The 18,719-nt window shown below is 38.7% G+C and overlaps 2 protein-coding genes across 2 annotated transcripts; both read right to left on the bottom strand.

The window, feature by feature from the left end:
* Nucleotides 1-905: 905 nt before the first annotated feature.
* LOC105023578 (olfactory receptor 2AT4-like) lies at nucleotides 906-5,787 on the bottom strand. The gene is made up of 3 exons (XM_034293429.1): nucleotides 5,762-5,787; nucleotides 5,494-5,651; nucleotides 906-1,831 (listed from the first exon to the last, which is right to left on the bottom strand). Exons 1-3 carry the CDS (start codon nucleotides 5,785-5,787, stop codon nucleotides 906-908), a joined length of 1,110 nt encoding a protein of 369 aa, XP_034149320.1.
* A 194-nt stretch (nucleotides 5,788-5,981) lies between these two features.
* Nucleotides 5,982-13,489, bottom strand: LOC117594740 (putative olfactory receptor 10D4). The gene is made up of 4 exons (XM_034293426.1): nucleotides 13,444-13,489; nucleotides 9,817-10,587; nucleotides 6,565-6,698; nucleotides 5,982-6,182 (listed from the first exon to the last, which is right to left on the bottom strand). The coding sequence occupies exons 1-4, from the start codon at nucleotides 13,487-13,489 to the stop codon at nucleotides 5,982-5,984; spliced, it is 1,152 nt and encodes a 383-aa protein (XP_034149317.1).
* Between the last annotated feature and the right edge of the window lie 5,230 nt (nucleotides 13,490-18,719).

Below are 18,719 nucleotides of genomic sequence, written 5' to 3'. Positions count from 1 at the left end.
ACATTAAATTCACAGGCAACAGCTCTGGTGGACATTCCTGCAGTCAGCATGCCAATTGCACGCTTCCTCAAAACTTGCAACATCTGTGGCATTGTGCTGTGTGGTTGAACTGCACATTTCAGAGTGGCCTTTTATTGTGGTCAGCCTAAGGCACACCTGTGCAATAATCATGCTGTCTAATCAGCATCTTGACATGCGTGGATTATCTCGACAAAGGAGAAGTGCTCACTTATACAGATTTACACAGATTAGTGAACAATATTTGAGAGAAATATTGCCTTTTGTGTACATAGAGAACGTCTCAGATATTTGAGTTCAGCTCATGATAAATGGGGGCAAAAACAAAAGTGTTGCGTTTATAATTTTGTTCAGTGTATACTATATATATATATATATAGGATATTGCCTGTTTGATTGCAGCATTCATGTCATCAATGCCAATTCATTTGATTGACCCAAGAGATTTGGTTAACTGTATGACATTAAATAAATAGAACATCAAGTGAGATAAGTCTCCCCTGTGAAAATAATTGGACTCTTTTCTACTTTGTGAAACTGTAAATTAAAGAGGGTAACTGTTCACTGTAATTGTGTACAGGAAATTGTACTGAATTCTCAACATTTCACTCTGGACACCAGACATTTGCTCTATGAGCCCAAAAATTAAGAAAACATTGATCACTAACTATGAGCGGTTATGTAAGATTCTTTGCTTGTAGTGAATTTAATTGTATCTCTTGTGTGGTGCCGTGTTGTGCCAACTTGTATTCCCTGCAGATCTTACCTGTCTCTTCCACAGAGAAAGAGTTAATTAGATCCAATCAGGCACCCAGCAAATCTCTTGACAAATTACTGCTTTTTGTATAGCTTTAGTGTTTATCATCACAACAAAACAACTGTCCTTGTTATTCACCATAAGAGCCAACTTTACCAGAACAGAGCTTTCGCAGAGCTGCCTTTATCTCTTCGTTTCTAAGACTGTACAGGATAGGATTCATAACAGGGGTCAGAAAACTGTTTACAATAGATATTAAGATGAGAACATTACAGTGAACACGTTCATATTTAGCACTGATGTAGATGCAGGAGTGAATGAAGTAGAAGGTGAGGACAATAATGAGATGTGAGGAGCAGGTAGAAAAAGCTTTCATACGTCCCTCTGAAGACACAATCTTGCAGACAGCAACAATGATTCTGTAGTAGGACCAAACAATGACAGTTAATGGCAAATAGATTGCTATGAAAGCACAGATAATACCCACATCAATAAGAATGGTTGTATCCCAACAGGACAGCGAGACTACAGGAGGATGGTCACAGAACCAGAAATGTATCTTATTGCTACAGTAGGGCATTTGTGATGCATAAATTACACTGAAAGCAGGTAAACAAAGTCCAACGACCCATGCTGCTGTAGCCAGTAGAGCACATACTCTCTTAGTAATAATGCTGCTGTAGAGCAAAGGATTACATATGGCGACATAACGGTCATAGGCCATGAAACACAGCAGAAGAACTTCCACAGTTTGAAATGACAAGTACACATACATCTGAAAGAAACACGCTGAGTAAGAGATAGTTACATCATTCCACAAACACACTGATATCATCTTAGGGAGAACACTGGTTGTGATTCCTATGTCTATGAGAGACAAGTTGCTGAGGAAAATGTACATGGCAGTGTGTAGCTTGGGGTCTGTCACCACTAGGGTAAAAATGATCAGGTTTCCAATTAGGACCATCAGGTAGACCACCAGTAGTAAGACGGCAAGCTCAAGGTAGAATTTGTTCAGCCCTCTTTCACCCCCAACGAAGAGGAAGTGAGTCACAACTGTCACATTGGGTTGAAGACAAGAGTCATCTGGTGGTCAAAGAAGATGACATACATTTCTTTAGAAAGGCAGAAATATTCAACAATGTAATGTAGTTGTCTTTATACAACACACTTACTTTCTATGTTTTGAAAGTTGTATTCAGAGCATTTAAGATGTTGACACGCCAGGTTTGAAAATGATTTCGACGGTTTCTGTAAAAAGACTAATTAAAGACATACTACATACTGTAATCATTCATTGACACTACATTCAACACAAACATTTCAAAATGATTAATTACCAGTGATAAATTGAATGAACTGAGAACTGTTTCTGAGAAAAGAAATACAAGAGACAACCATGTTAGTAGTGTAAATTTCATTTACACTACATTCAACAAACAATTTAGAAATATTATAGTCATTGATACAAACTATGATTTGACTAATGGTAATGAATAAACAGAATAGCACAGATGATTTGATATACCTACCATCCTAACACTTACTTGTCTCTGTAGTGTTCACAAGGCAAAGTAGCAGTTGGTGCATATGATTCACATAGAATATAATAAAAGTAATACAACAATTCACTTAACAAATCTTTATTCGCAGAAGAAAATTAAAAGATCTAACCCCTGATTTTGTCTTCTCTATTTTCTATTTTCTCTATTTAGGTGTTGATGTAGATTTGGTCTGTGCTCCATATGTTTAGTTTTTGTCAACTCAGCTATTTTATAGCTCTCCAGCAGTTCTCATGGGCTTGTAATTACCTCATGTAACGGCAAGCTCTCTTCTAGTTTACAAGAAAGTTGATTTCCTGGGATTATTCTATGGAAACAGTAATTATTTCCAAACTAGCCTTAATAGATAATACATTCATGACATTTAGGTTGTACTAAAACCATAAATTACATTATTGTTTTAGCACTGTCTTTGACAGTGAACTTTGTTAAAGATAATGAAGTGTCAGGTTCTGTTAAAGCCACCCAGAATATTCATGACAAATTAAGCTAGAAGTTTTCTTCTACTACGTTGATCTTCCGGAGGGGTCATCAAAGTACCCTGTATACTAACATGTAACTTCTGATGATAATGGCCTTGCAGCCAGCTCTTATCACCAAGTAGTGACTGGTAAATTCAGAGATTGCACGTTACATCACAATACTGTTTCAAATGTTCCTTTTGGGCCTGATGTCCAACTGAGAATTCTCATCAATGCTTCCTGAGTTGGAACTGATGAAGATTGGGTCTGAAGTCCATTACTAAGGCTTGAAAACACCATGCCACCTCTAAAGAACGCAACAAATATTAAGTAAAGAGTTGGTTGTCGTTTTTAAGTCATTAAAGGTATTATACATGCTGCATAATGCTAAGTAGCTAGTTACATTTTAGCTTGATGGAATTTGATGATATTTGGAATATATACCCATCAAAGTAAATTTGATTATATGATGATGATGTTAGCACCGTTGTGTTCTACTAAATATTAGACTATATTAGCAATGTTGTCATATTTCCAGACCCCTATAATGTAATTATATCATCGATAGAATGTTAGTGACCATGGAAAAAATATAAATTCACAGAGGTCCAATCCATGAATGTAGTCAACTCAGGATGTATTGGCACCCTTGATTATATTGAGCAAACAAGAATGCTAAATATACACATATAATCAGGAAATGTATTGATGCCTGTAACCTGTTCCTGTTTTCCTGGGGTATAAATATGAGGTTGCACGAATGCAAAATCACTTTGTAATCCATCACTATAAGTAAAACCAAACCACCTTCAGCTGAAAGGAGACAGACGGTTGTTGACCTACACAGATCAGGGAAAGGATATTAAATACATAATCAGTTGAAAATACCACTAAGCGCAGTGAAAACATTTCAGAAGTCTGGAACAATTGCAAATTTGCCAAGAAGAGGGCACATGCATATTGCCCCCTATGCATGGTGAGGAAGATGGTGAATGAGGCAAATAAGAAGAAACCAAGGATCACAGAACTGCACTGTCTGGTTGGATCTTGTGGTTATCAAACTCAGAATCAACTTTTAGGCTCCACCATGTCCATGTCAACAAGCTCTTTAGAAGGGTTGCCAAAAATGTGCCCTTACAGAGCCCATACCACAAATAGCAGTGCCTGAACTTTGCCAAATGTTATTGGAACTACAGTTATATATTGGGATCAGATGAGACAAATATGAACTATTGGCCATTGGCATGTTTGGCGAAAAAAGTCAACTTCATACAAGAAATAATGCTCAACATGCACAGTAAAATATGGTGGTGGATCATTGATGTTTTGACCTCTTTTGATACTACTACTCCAGGAGCTCTAGTTAAGAACAATTTATATTTTTGCCCAAAACCTGTTAGCCTCTTCCAGGGGATTAACTCTTGGCTATGGCCACAAGATAATCACCACAAACATATATCAAAATCAATACAGAAATGGGTGTGGGACCAATGGCAGACGTTTCTAATTCCAATGAAAAATAAGTCATTCACAACATTCACATTGTCTAGAAAGACATCTGGAGCTCAAGGAAGAGATTTTTTGAAATATTTTATGTATTAGCATTTGCTTATGAAAAAGATAAAGATTAGACAATGTGGTTCGGTTTTTGTTTGAAGAACACATTTTCTTTGCATTTATGATGTTGACATCTGTAGGTCAAAATGTAGACCTTATTTCTGGACCAAGTTGTATTCTGTATATCGTCTCTCCTGTATTTCTCAGGGGCTTCTAGTAAGGAGCTTCCTGTCTTGTAGTCTGAAGCTCTCTGCTAGTTTACAAAATAATTGGTTTCCTGGGATTCTTCTGGTGAAAGGTGTTTCATACAAGATTAATAATATAGCCAAGCATGCTTGCCTAGGTTGGTAATACATTGATGGAAGTAAGGGTAAATGAGAGCAGAGTTAAAATACATCATCATTTATAATTCTTGTGCTGCACTTCCTGTAGTGCTTCACCGAGTATGCTTATTACTGGATCACAGATTCTACTTTATTTTGTGCAAATGAATCCCAAACCACATATGTTGTGTATTGTTAAATTATGCGATTTCATGACAGCATCACATTTTGTTTCATGTTTCTGCATTTATTCTGCATAAGTCCTGAGTTTGGACTCATGTCAACTACAAAACTCCCAATGCTTTCTCTAGACAGGCTCAGGCTGGCTTTTTACCCACAGTGGCTGGCTAGAAAATGTACGTATCCGCACCCTGTACATATTTTACAACCCTGTTTCCAAAATAGTTGGGATGCTGTTATAATTTCAGAGAAGGTCTTGCTTAGTTCAGAAAGATAATGCCAAACCACAATCTGCACATATTACAACAGCATGGCTCCATAGTAAAAGAGTATTTGTTCTAAACTGGCTTGCCTGCAGTCTAGACCTGTCACCCATTGACAACATTTGGCGCATTATGAAATGAAAAATACGACACTGTTGAGCAGCTAAAATCCTATATAAAGCAAGAATGAGAATACATACAGTACTGTGCAGATCAGCTTCAACACCTCGTTGCATCCCAGCCTGTTTCAAGTAATTTGAGTGCCTTGTGCTGTCCCACCTCAAGACCATTACCAACCCTCCACTAGACCCACAACAGTTTGCCTACAGAGCCAACAGGTCAGAGCCAACAGGTCATTGTAACTAACCTGACCCACCACCGTGGTGTCATCTGAAAACTTGATGATGGTGTTGGAACTGTGTACAGGAAAGCAGTCATTGGTGACAAGGGAGTACAGGAGCGGCCTCAACACACAGCCTTGTGGAACACCAGTGTTCAGGATAAAGGTGGACGAGGTGATGTAGTCTAACCTGGCAGACGGGGGTTAAACTATTAGTTAGGAAGTCCAAAGTTCAGTTACAGAGAGGGGTGACAACTTGAAAATGTCAGTAAAGACCTCGGCCAGCTGCCGAGCCCCTACTTTGAACACACGCCCGTGGATGCCATCAGAACTTGTATGCATTCACCTTGTTCAGTATAAACGACACATCTGCGGCGGGATATATGAGGGGGAGTTCAGCTCTGATGGGTGGCACTTTGTTGTCCCTGTCGAAGCATGCGTAGAATCTGTTTAACTCGTCAGTAAAGGAGATGTCTCTGGCTGTGGGAGCAGGGTTCTTTGGCCAGTAATCCGTGATGGCTTAGATGCCTTGCCACATGCGTCGGGATTCGGAGTTGTTGTTGAAGTGCTCCTCAATCCTCAGTTTGTAGTTATTTTCTGCCATCTTGATGGCCCTTTTCAGGTTGGCCCTGGATGTGCTGTAGGCCTCCACAACGCCGGATCTGAAAGCAGTTTTGTGTGCCTTTGGCAGCTGTTGGAAGTCTCTGTTCATCCACAGGTTCTGGTTGGGGAAGGTCATTATTAGTTTATGGGTGGTGACATTGTTGATGCAGATGTTGATGTAATCCAGAACGGAGGAAGCATATGTTTCAATGTCCGTATGGGAGTCCAGTGTGGGTTGAGTGGCAAACCTACTCCAGTCTGTGTGTTGAAACTGGCGCTGAAGAAGTGAGGAACTGAACAACAGCACTCTTAGAAAGAAAGCACAGCAGAGGATCTACTTCTTCCGGCAGCTGAAAAAGTTCAACCTGCCAACGACTATGATGGTGCACTATACACTGCCATCATAGAGTCCATACTGCCCTCTTCAATTACCGTCTGGTGGAGAGGGTGAGAGAGTGGTTGATTAGCTGCAATCTGCCATCTCTGCATGACCTACACACCTCCATGATGCGAAGGCGAGCGGCAATGATTGGGCCCTCACACCCAGGAAATTGAATATTCAGAGCTCTCGCCTCTGGTAGAAGGTTGAGGTCTATCAGGATCAAAACCTCTTGCCACAAGAACAGCTTCTTTCCTACAACAGTAGACCTCATGAACATGGTCCCTGGAACCAAACTGACTATATCTCGCTGCCCACAAACACACACAACCCTCAACTGGACAAATCTATAATCCCTCCCCACAAACACACACAACCCTCAACTGGACAAATCTATAATCCCTCCCCACAAACACACACAACCCTCAACTGGACAAATCTATAATCCCTCCCCACAAACACACACAACCCTCAACTGGACAAATCTATAATCCCTCCCCACAAACACTCACAACCCTCAACTGGATAAATCTATAACCTGTCCCCACATACACACACAGCCCTCAACTGGAAAAAATCTTGCATCTTACATATACTTTTTAGTTATTTCTTAGTAATATATTAATGGACAGTCTACTATTTTATGCTCAGTCCACTGTTCTTATTAGTTTTTATTTTCCTTATTCCTTTTTGTATTAATTGTTGCACCAATGTCCAGAACAAATTCCTTGTTTGTTGTGAAACTTACATGGCAATAAAACTCTTTCTAATACTGATTCTGATTTCAGTTTTGTTAATAGAAGAGGTGAAGCAATACAGTCATAAACATGATCTTTTTTTAAATGTGCTGCTGGTATCAAATTCAAAACGGACATATATTTGATATGTTGTCTTTGTACTATTTCTTATAAATACAGGGATAAATGATTTGCACATCATTGGATTCTGTTTTTCTTAACATTTTACACTGTGTCCCAACAGTTTTGGAAACAGGATTGTACCATGTGAAGCAGTTGTACAATTTATATGGAACGAGAACAAACCTATCATGTTCAACTCATCAAGATTGAATTTTTTGCTCAAATCTGTCATGACAATGCACAACCAGTAACACCCACTATAAATCAGTATTTATTTAGCTCTTTCTTACATTAAATGCTTTTTAAAGTGCTTGAAAGGTGAAGTGGATAAAAAGATTTACCATCAAAGTCATGATTCAGAGTAAAAAAAATGCATTTAGGCGAAACAATATAAAATACTAAAATAGTATAAAAACAATGATTTGACAGTGCAATGCATTTGAATAAGAATGCATAAAAACAATTGTAAAATACATTTGAAATAGCACAACTTAAGACAACATTTAAAAAGCAGGACTTGGTTGAATACATTCTCATATTTTCATCTCCTGCAGAAATGTTGGATCTCTTTAGATTGTATTCAACTCCTTGTCATCCATGTCATGTACCCAGACTGAGGGCCAGTCCACTTCTGGCTGTGCTGGGTGGAGAATATAAGAGTACTGTACATAACCTTTTTTGCATGTTCAGATGAAAAACAGATAAATACATCTGGGCTGTGTCTAGAGTCGTTAAACAGAATCAAAGTTAGCTGCATAACAATGTGGACAAGGACAGATTAAATCAGGTGGGGGGTGGGCATTGGTAGCAGGTTAAACAGGACACCAGAAAAGTTAGAGAGCACTCCTTGGATTCAAAAGGAAACCTGAGCATACTTTGTAGACTAAACCAGTGCAAGGTAAACAGTCGCCAAGCACAATAACATAGCAGCGTAATACTAGAAGCGGAGAAAGTGGGGTCCAGAGAAGGTAACATCAGCCAATCAGACATGAAGTAACTCCACCCACTTTGACAAGCATCAGACCAAAAGAGCCACCAACCAACCGTAACCACACTGGAAGAGGGCTGAGTATAGCCAAAGACTTCAATCCCATTACACTAAGAAAGAGAACAAGAGAAAGTCAATGGCATTGGTAAGAGAACACCCCAGTGGAGAGGGGAGTCTACCAGGAAAAGTCAGCAAACGTGGCTTGTAAATCCAGTGCCTTTCTGTTCGCCTTCACACCCCTGGGCCAGACTAGATTTAATCATAGACTTTGCTGTATCTTCTAAGTATCTACTAAACATATGAGTCTTAAGTAGATACTTAAAAGTTGAGTTGGAGTCTCACCTTAATGGGCAGGTCATTCTACAGTAGACAAAGTAGCTTCTATTTAAATGTATTTTGTATATTCATCAAGAGATCAGGGTTTGGGGTAACTCAGGAGTTGTTACAGAAGTCACAAAGTGCTTTTACAGACAGCCAGCCTGAAACCTCAGACAAGTGTTTTTTTATTTGTTGCAATGCAGCTTTTCTGGATCTGGAAGCACAGTTTCAAGGTCACATCAGCAACTGAATTATTATACAAACCCTTGTCTTAGCAGCATTGTCTTGTACATACTTTTACCAATGCATGTGGGAAAAATATATTATTTCTAAGTCAACCTCAAACATGTCAACATTAGTTTTTGCTTGCAGTGGAATTTATTACAATTTGATTGTTATTATATTTTCAGATTCAAATTTACCAATTCATTAATACAGTTGGCATATGGTTGTTATTGAATAACTTTATTCGAGTTTAAAGGATGTATCCATTAAATGTTTATTTCTGAAAGTGTAATCAAGACCATAACCAGCAAAAGATGACCAGGTTTGTGCAGATCTCAATTAAAACCCACAACCCCCCATTTATCTGTTATTCTGAAAACAGGTTTATGCTGAAGTCCAGTGGTCGAAACATATGTACAAATGATGGAGTTGATACAATATCACAAACAAACACACATACCGCCAAACACACCAGCTACAGTTCATCAAAATGGAACTGGTGATGACACAAGAGTTTAATAGGTATTTAGGGAAATGTATTCTCTGTATACTAAAGGAGACAATTTAACAACTGTATCTGAAATTCAACAGAAACAAACCTGATCACTATACTTATTAGATGTTGTTTAAGAAAATGTAATTGTAGCTGTTGTGTGTTGCCCTGCTGTCTCAACTCGAATTCCCAACAGTCTTAACTCTCTTCTCCACATATAAATTATTTGATCCACTCAGACACCCAGCAGGTTCTTGACAAATTATTGTAATTTGTATATTCTTACCAAGTGTTAAATCCCATTGCATTTAAAATGTCCCTGTTATTCACCATAAGACCCAACTTTACCAAAGCATAGTTTCCTCAGAGCTGCCTTTATCTCTTTGTTTCTGAAACTGTAGACTATAGGATTCATACTATTAGTCAGAAAGCAGTTCAATACAGATATCAATATGAGAACATTACAGTGAACATTTTTAAATTTGGTACTGATGTAGATGCAGGAGGGAGCGATGTAGAAGATGAGGACGATAGTGAGATGTGAGCTGCAGGTGGAAAAGGCTTTCCTACGTCCCTCTGAAGATGAAATCTTGGAAATAGCAACAATAATTCTGGAGTACGACCAAATAATGACAGTGAACGGGAAGTAGAGAGATATGAAAGCACAGATAATACCCACATTCATAAAAAATGTTGTGTCTAAACAGGAAAGTGAAACTACAGGAGGATGGTCACAGAACCAAAAATTTATCTTGTTGCTACAAAAGGGCAATTGTGACGCTGAAATGACAGCATATGCTGGTAAACAGAGTCCAATTGTCCATGCTGCTGTAGCCAGTAAAAAACATGCTTTCTTATTGATAATGGTGTTGTAGCGCAAAGGATGGCAGATGGCGACATAACGGTCATAGGCCATGACACACAGCAGAAAGCTCTCTGTGCATTCCAATGACAAATGCACATACATCTGGATAAAACATGCTGAGTAAGAGATAGTTACATCATTCCACAAACACACTGATATCATCTTAGGGAGAACACTGGTTGTGATTCCTATGTCTATGAGAGACAAGTTGCTGAGGAAAATGTACATGGCAGTGTGTAGCTTTGGGTCTGTCACCACTAGGGTAAAAATGATGAGGTTTCCAATCAGGATCATCAGGTAGACCACCAGTAGTAAGATTGCCAGTGCTGGGTAGAATTTGTTCAGCCCGCTTTCACCCCCAATAAAGATGAATTCAGTCACAACATTCAAATTGGCTTGAAGACAAGAGTCATCTGGAGATTAAATACAATTATATTCCCAGATGCTCAATTTCTTAAAAAATTGTTTGGGGGAGAAAAACAGAATTACAAGACAATGCAATGTGGTTTGACTTTATAGAATTCACTTACTTTCTATGTTCAGAAAGCTGCTTTCAGAGCATTTATGATGTTGACACGCCAGGTTTGGAGATTATTTGGATGGTTTCTGTAAAAAGACTAATTAAAGACATTATATACTGTAACCATTCATCTACACTACATTCAACATAGACATTTAGAGTTATTAATTACCATTGATACATAGGATGATTTGAGTAATCATATTAAACACCAATAAACATCACAAGACTTACCAGTCTGTGTTTTGTACTCACAGTAATGCAGCAGGAGATCGAAATGATTCAGAATTTTGAGAAACAAATGTTGGGCATCAATGATTCACAAACAAATAATGAAAATACATTCACAGTAAATGGAAAATTTCACACAAAAAAACACCTGACGGTGGCTGATAGTATATAGTTTGTCTCAGTTTAGTCGGTAGGTCACAATGTGTACTCTGGACCAAATGTTGTGTTTCTCTTGTCTTCTGTATTTTATAGCCTCACTGCAGATCTCAGGGGCTTCTAGTCACCTCTAACTACAAGCTCCCTGCTAGTTTACCACATAGTTTCCTGGGATCATTCTTTGAAATCAGGGATTCATACAACAATAATTACTTCCAAGCATGTCTGCCTTAATTGATTAAATGTCAGTGACATTAATGGTTAATGCTTGCTAAATTTAAATAAAATATTTTTTTAATACTCAATTTATGATGTGAAAAATGTGGTTTTACAGAAAAAAATAGACAATTATCTACAAACATAATGTATTTCAAATTCACAAAGTATGACTTGATTTTTTGGACCGCGTAAGCGAAGCCAGCCAAGAAGAGTGAATGTCTCTTACTGAGTGAGTGATTGACCTGAATTCAAATCTTGACACAGTCAAAGCAAATTATGCATTAGGCTTTATGTCCAGCTAGATAAAAACTTTGCTGGCTACAACCTTCACTAGCTGCGTTATAGTAAGCCCAAAATAAAACTCTTTACATTGTGACTATATCTGGTGGATTTTCTAGGTACGCATCTATGCATGATTTTTGGGGAAATATAGGCTAGATAAAACAAACCTGGGCAGTAAAAGAGTAGGGGTTATCACGATTCTCTTGTCTTTTCACTTGAAGAAAAAGTCAGTTATCGTCACCTAAGCCTTGAAAGCAATGAAATCTCAATGGACAAAAATTGGCAGTACAATGGGTCGTACTGACGAGCTTTAAACGTGGCACTGTGATAGGATGCCCCTTTTGACAAAAGGCAGTTCATGACATTTCTGCCCGACTAGATCTGTCCCAGTCAACTGTAAGTGCAATAATTGTGAATTGGAAGCATCTAGCAGCAACAACTGCCCAGTCATGAAGTTGTAGACCACGCAAACTCATAGAGCATAATGTGTAAAAATCTGCTATCATCTGTTTCATCACTCACCACAGTTCCAAACTGCCTCTGGAAGCAACATCAGGACAAGAACTATGTGTCTAGAGCTTCATGAAATGGGTTTCCATGGCCGAGCAGCTGTACAAAAGAATTGCATCAACATTCGCTATGTCAAGCGTCGCCACCACTGGACTCTGGAACAGTAGAAATGTGTTCAGTAGAGTGATGAATCACACTTCTTCACTTCACTTCACTATCTGACAATCTGACAGATGAAACATGGTGTGGCAGATGCCAGTAGAATACTACCTACCAAAATGCATTGGTTGTGGAGGGATAAAGGTTGGGGGCTGTGTTTCAGGGTTTGGACTAGGCCCCTTCATTCCAATGAAGTGTAATCTTAATGCTACTGGATTCAAAAACATTTTAGAAAATTGGGTGCTTCAAACTTTGTGGCAACAGTTTGGGGAAGGCCTTTTCCTGTTCCAGCATGACTGTGCCACTGTGCACAAAGCAGGGTCCATAAAGACATGGTTTGATGAGGTTGGTGTGGAGAAACTCAAGTGGCCTGGATGGAGCCCTGACCTTAACACTGTAGAACACCATGATGAATTACGGCGATTGCAAATCAGGACTTCTCGTCTGACATCAGTGCCTGACCTCACAAATGCTCATTTGGCCTAAATGGCAAAAGATTCCAACAGAGACACTCCAACTTCTTGGGGAAAGCCTTCCCAGAAGAGTGGCAGCTGTTATAGTAGCAGAGGGGTGGGGCAACTTAAAATTCCAAAGTCCAACAAGCTCATACGGGTATGATGGTTGGTTGTCCACATACTTTTGGTCATTTATTGTTTACATACACTGATGAGACAAAACATCATGGCTCTATTGGTCCTCCACGAGCCTTCAAGTCCTGTCAGTTGTGAGGTGTAGCTGCCGTGAATCTTTTTGGTCCAAGACAATCTCATAGATACTCAATCAGATTGAGATCTGGGGAATTTGGAGGCCAGGGCAACACGTTGAACTTTTCAAAAGGTCCCTTAAACCATTCCTGAACAATGTGTGCAGTGTGGCAAGGTGCATTATCCTGCTGAACGACGTCACTGCCATCATGGAATACCCTCACCATGAAGAGGTGTACCTGGTCTGAAACAATGTTTACGTAGGTGGCACGTGTCAAGTTTACATCCACATGAATGCCTGTACCCAGGGTTTCCCAGCCGAACATTGCCTAGACGGACACACTCCCTCTACCGGCCTGTCATCTTCCTGCAGTGCATCCTGGTGCCATCACTTCCCCAGGTAAATGGTGCACACGTACACAGCCGTCCACATGATGTAAAAGAAAATGGGATTCCTCAGACAAGGTGACCTTCTTCCACCACTCCAAGGTCCAGTTCCAACGCTCTCGTGCCCATTGTAGGTGCTGAACAAAGTTATTTGCGTCACCTGTGAGTAGTCATACGTTTTTGGCTCATCAGTGTATACACGACCAGTCAAATGTTTTAGAACATCCTAGTATTTCCATATTTCCATATTTTTTTATAGAAATTCACATAGTTTAATGAGTTAATGTACTATTAAAATAAAGCATAGAACAAATAAACAATTTGAGACAAAACATATATCATGAAATAGTTTTGTTCAACAAAATTTTATACATTTTCTGTAACTTTTTACACCTTTTGCAGACAGCTGAACATACTTGTGACATTCATTCTACAATGAAAATTCAATATGGTTTGGACGTTTCTTCCTAACACTGTTGCAGATGTTCCCACAAATGTGTTGCACTTGTCCTGTAGGTTGCTTTGCTTTCCCCCTTATGCCTAGATCATCCCAAGCTGGCTTGATGGGGTTTAAGTCTTGAGACTGTGTTGGCCATTCCTTGATTTGAAGCCTACCGTCTGGAGTAAAATTATCAAATATTACTGGAGTAATGTCATCAAATATTTTCTTTCTAGTAAAGATTCTAGCAGCCATGTTTAGCACTGATTGATGTTTATTTATTGTGTTATCAGTGCAAATGGAGAGAAGAGCATTGCAATAGTGTAACATTGATGAAACAGAAGCATGAAATAGCTTTTCTGCATCTTTTTCAGTAAAAAGTATCTGATCATTGCAATGTTTCTGCAGATTAAGTCACTTGAAAAATCTTAAATGTTTGAATAAATGAGAGATCAGGGTCACTGGTAACTCAGGGGTCGTAACAGTTTCACAAAGTGCTTTTACAGATACCCAGCCTGAAACCTCAGACAAGTGTTTTTTGAGTTTGTTTCTCCTTGTAATGCAGCTTTTGTGGATCGGGACGCACAGTTTCGAATCATAAACATGGAAGAACTTAATAATGCTAATTCCTGTGTGAATAATGACTCTATAGACCTTCAACAACAACTCAGGTTAACCAGAATTTCACAAGAATATGAATCTATGTTGAACTATTCCAATAAGTCAATGTATGCTAAAGAAGTTATTCAGTACAAACAAATCGGAAAGTCCATCAACAATTTCTAGGTCTCAGCATCTACGGTTGATATTCAACAAACATATGTTTTAGAAGCAATGAGTTGTACATCATTTTAACAATGTAGCTTAGTTGTGGGAGGAATGTACAAATTCAAAGCTTATGTCTAAGTTAACCTCAAACACATCAACCTTAGTTTTTGCTTACAGTGGAATATATTACAATTAGATTTTTATCATATTCTCAGATTCATATTTAACAATTCATTAATAAAATTCACATATGATTGTATATTGAATAACGTTATTGGAGTTTAAAAGGATTTTATGTATTCTTTAAATGTTTATTTCTGAAACTGTAATCAAGTCCATAACCAGCAAAAAAGTCCTAACCTGCAATCTCCTTTAGACCCAGCGACCCCCCATATATCTGTTGTTCTGAAAACAGGTTTATATTGTGGTCCAGAAATGTTTACAAAAGATGGAGATAATACAACATCATACACAAACACACACATATGCTTCATAACAAGAACCTTTAGGAACTCCGGTTACATCAAAACGTAACTGGTGAAGACACAAGAGTATAATAGGTGTTTAGGGAAAGACATGTCTACTGTATTAAATGAGACAATTTAACAACTATATCTGATATTGAATAGACACAAACATGATCACTTTAATAATTAGATGTTCTTCAAGAACATTTAATTGTAGCTGTTGTGTGTTGCCCTGTTGTCTCAACTTGAATTCCCTACTGTCTTACCTCTCTTTTCCACAGAGAAATTGTTTCTGCTCAGAAACCTAGCAATCCCTTGACAAATTAAGACAATTTGTAAAGCTTCAATGTATATATTTACAAAGTGTTCATTCCCATAGCAGTTAAAATGTGCTTGTTATTCATCATAAGACCCAACTTTACTAAAGCATAGTTTCCTCAGAGCTGCCTTTATCTCTTTGTTTCTAAAACTGTAGACTATAGGATTCATACTATTAGTCAGAAAGCAGTTGAATATAGATATCAAGATGAGAACATTACAGTGAACATTTTTAAATTTGGTACTGATGTAGATGCAGGAGGGAGCGATGTAGAAGATGAGGACGATAGTGAGATGTGAGCTGCAGGTGGAAAAGGCTTTCCTACGTCCCTCTGAAGACGAAATCTTGGAAATAGCGAAAATAATTCTGGAATACGACCATATAATAACAGTAAACGGGAGGTACATAGCTATGAAAGCACAGATAATACCCACATTCATCAAAAATGTTGTGTCCAAACAGGAAAGTGAAACTACAGGAGGATGGTCGCAGAACCAAAACTTGATCTTGTTGCTACAAAAGGGCAATTGTGATGCTGAAATGACAACATATGCAGGTAAACAGAGTCCACATGTCCATGCTGCTGTAGCCAGTAAAAAACACGCTTTCTTATTGATAATGGTGTTGTAGCGCAAAGGATGGCAGATGGCGACATAACGGTCATAGGCCATGACACACAGCAGAAAGCTCTCTGTTGATTCCAATGACAAATGCACATACATCTGGATAAAACATGCTGAGTAAGAGATAGTTACATCATTCCACAAACACACTGATATCATCTTAGGGAGAACACTGGTTGTAATTCCTATGTCTATGAGAGACAAGTTGCTGAGGAAAATGTACATGGCAGTGTGTAGCTTTGGGTCTGTCACCACTAGGGTAAAAATGATGAGGTTTCCAATCAGGATCATCGGGTAGACCACCAGAAGTAAGATTGCCAGTGCTGGGTAGAATTTGTTCAGCCCGCTTTCACCCCCAATAAAGAGGAATTCAGTCACAACATTCAAATTGTCTTGAAGACAAGAGTCATCTGGAGATGAAATACAATTATTTTCCCAGATGCTCAATTTCTTCAGAAATTTTTTGGGGGAGAAAAACAGAAATACAAGACTATGCAATGTGGTTTGACTTTATAGAATTCACTTACTTTCTATGTTCAGAAAGCTGCTTTCAGAGCTCTTATGATGTTGACACGCCAGGTTTGGAGATTATTTGGACAGTTTCTGTAAAAAGACTAATTAAAGACATTATATACTGTAATCATTCATCTACACTACATTCAACATAGACATTAAGAGTTAATAATTACCATTGATACATAGGATGATTTGAGTAATCATATTAAACACCACAACACTTACCAATCTGTGTATTGTACTCACAGTAATGCAGCAGGAGGGAGAAATTATTCAGAATTTTGAGAAACAAAAGTTGGGCATCAATGATTCACAAACAAATAACAAAAATACATTCCCAGTAATTGGAAAATTTAACACACAAAAAAAACCTGATGGTGGCTGATAGTATATAGTTTGTCTCAGTTTAGTCGGTAGGTCACAATGTGTACTCTGGACCAAATGTTGTGTTTCTCTTGTCTTCTGTATTTTATAGCCTCACTGCAGTTCTCAGGGGCTTCTAGTCACCTCTAACTACAAGCTCCCTGCTAGTTTACCACATAGTTTCCTGGGATCATTCTATGAAATCAGGGTTTCATACAACAGTAATTACTTCCAAGCTTGCCTGCCTTAATTGGTAATATGTCAGTGACATTAATGGTTAATGACAGCAGAGCTAAAATAAATTACTTTTTTGGGTTATACTTTATTTTGAGAGTCCCAAAGGACTATCAGTAACATTTTAACAAACCATTTATAAACCCCTACCCTAACCTTAACCTTTATCCTAACCTTAACCTCAACCCTTATTCTAAACCTTCCTCTCTACCTAACCCTACCTTAGCAAAACATCCAGTATGCGGTAGTCATCTGGGCGAAAATGCCTTGTTGATGCTAAAGATTAGAGGAGAATGGGCCGACTGATTCAAGCTGATAGAAGAGCAACTTTGACTGAAATAACCACTTGTAACAACCGAGGTATCCAGCAAAGCATTTGTGAAGCCACAACACGCACAACCTTGAGGCGGATGGGCTACAACAGCAGAAGATCCCACCGGGTACCACTCATCTCAAATACAAATAGGAAAAAGAGGCTACAATTTGCACGAGCTCACCAAGATTGGACAGTTGAAGACTTGAAGAATGTTGCCTGGTCTGATGAGTCTCGATTTCTGTTGAGACATTCAGATGGTAGAGTCAGAATTTGGCGTAAACAGAATGAGAACATGGATCCATCATGCCTTGTTACCACTGTGCAGGCTGGTGGTGGTGCAATGGTGTGGGGGATGTTTTCTTGGCACACTTTAGGCCCCTTAGTGTCAATTGGGCATTGTTTAAATGCCACGGCCTACCTGAGGATTGTTTCTGACCAAGTCCATCCTTTTATGACCATCATGTACCCATCCTCTGATGGCTACTTCCAGCAGGATAATGCACCATGTCACAAAGCTTGAATCATTTCAAATTGGTTTCTTGAACAGGACATTGAGTTCACTGTACTGAAATGGCCCCCACAGTCACCAGATCTCAACCCAATAAAGGTCTTTGGGATGCGGTGGAACGGGAGCTTCGTGCCCTGGATGTGCATCCCACAAATCTCCATCAACTGCAAGATGCTATCCTATCAATATGGGCCGTTTCTAAAGAATGCTTTCAGCACCTTGTTGAATCAAAGCCACGTAGAATTAAGGCAGTTCTGAAGGCGAAAGGGGGTCAAACACAGTATTAGTATGGTGTTCCTAATAATCCTTTAGGTGAGTATACATATATAATGCATTTCAATTTCACAAAGTATTACTTTTTTTGTCGGACTAGGCAAGAGTGAATGTCTCTTACTTAGTGAGTGAGCGATGGACCTAAATTCAAATCTTGACACAATCAAAGTAAATTATGCATTAGGCTTTGTTAAGCCCAAAATAAAACTGTTCATGGTTATATTGCGACTATTTCTGTTGGATTTTCGAAGTATGCATCCGTGCATGCTTTTTGGGTCCGGATAGACAAAAACTTCACTGGCTACAACAATCAGTAGCTACGTTATAGTAAGCCTAAAATAAAACTCTTTACATTGCGACTATTTCTTGTGGATTTTCTAAGTACGCATCCATGAATTATTTTTGGGGTAATATAGGCTAGATAAAACAAACCTGGGCAGTAAAAGAGTAGGGGTTACCACGATTCTCAGTTCTCTTCACCTAAGTCATGAAAGCAATGTAATCTCAATGGACAAAAGTTGGCAGTACAATGG

The sequence above is a fragment of the Esox lucius genome, chromosome 1 (assembly GCF_011004845.1).
Source record: "Esox lucius isolate fEsoLuc1 chromosome 1, fEsoLuc1.pri, whole genome shotgun sequence".
Classification (NCBI taxonomy): domain Eukaryota; kingdom Metazoa; phylum Chordata; class Actinopteri; order Esociformes; family Esocidae; genus Esox; species Esox lucius.
The sequence above is the reverse complement of the archived record's forward strand: the minus strand, read 5'-3'. Positions and strand labels throughout refer to the sequence as shown.

What these genes read in the sequence shown, in the direction of transcription:
- LOC105023578 (XM_034293429.1), bottom strand. Translation starts at nt 5,787, where the DNA reads ATGGCATCCACGGGCGTGTGTTCAAA. An exon ending in TCCACGGGCGTGTGTTCAAA is followed by an intron (nt 5,652 to 5,761) that starts GTAGGGGCTCGG and finishes CCCGTCTGCCAG; the next exon opens with GTTAGACTACATCACCTCGT. An exon ending in AGATGACACCACGGTGGTGG is followed by an intron (nt 1,832 to 5,493) that starts GTCAGGTTAGTT and finishes CCAATGTGACAG; the next exon opens with TTGTGACTCACTTCCTCTTC.
- LOC117594740 (XM_034293426.1), bottom strand. Translation starts at nt 13,489, where the DNA reads ATGGGCACGAGAGCGTTGGAACTGGACCTTGGAGTGGTGGAAGAAG. An exon ending in TCCCTCCTGCATCTACATCA is followed by an intron (nt 6,699 to 9,816) that starts GTACCAAATTTA and finishes CTACTGTTGTAG; the next exon opens with GAAAGAAGCTGTTCTTGTGG. An exon ending in CTCGCCTTCGCATCATGGAG is followed by an intron (nt 6,183 to 6,564) that starts GTGTGTAGGTCA and finishes TTCCCCAACCAG; the next exon opens with AACCTGTGGATGAACAGAGA.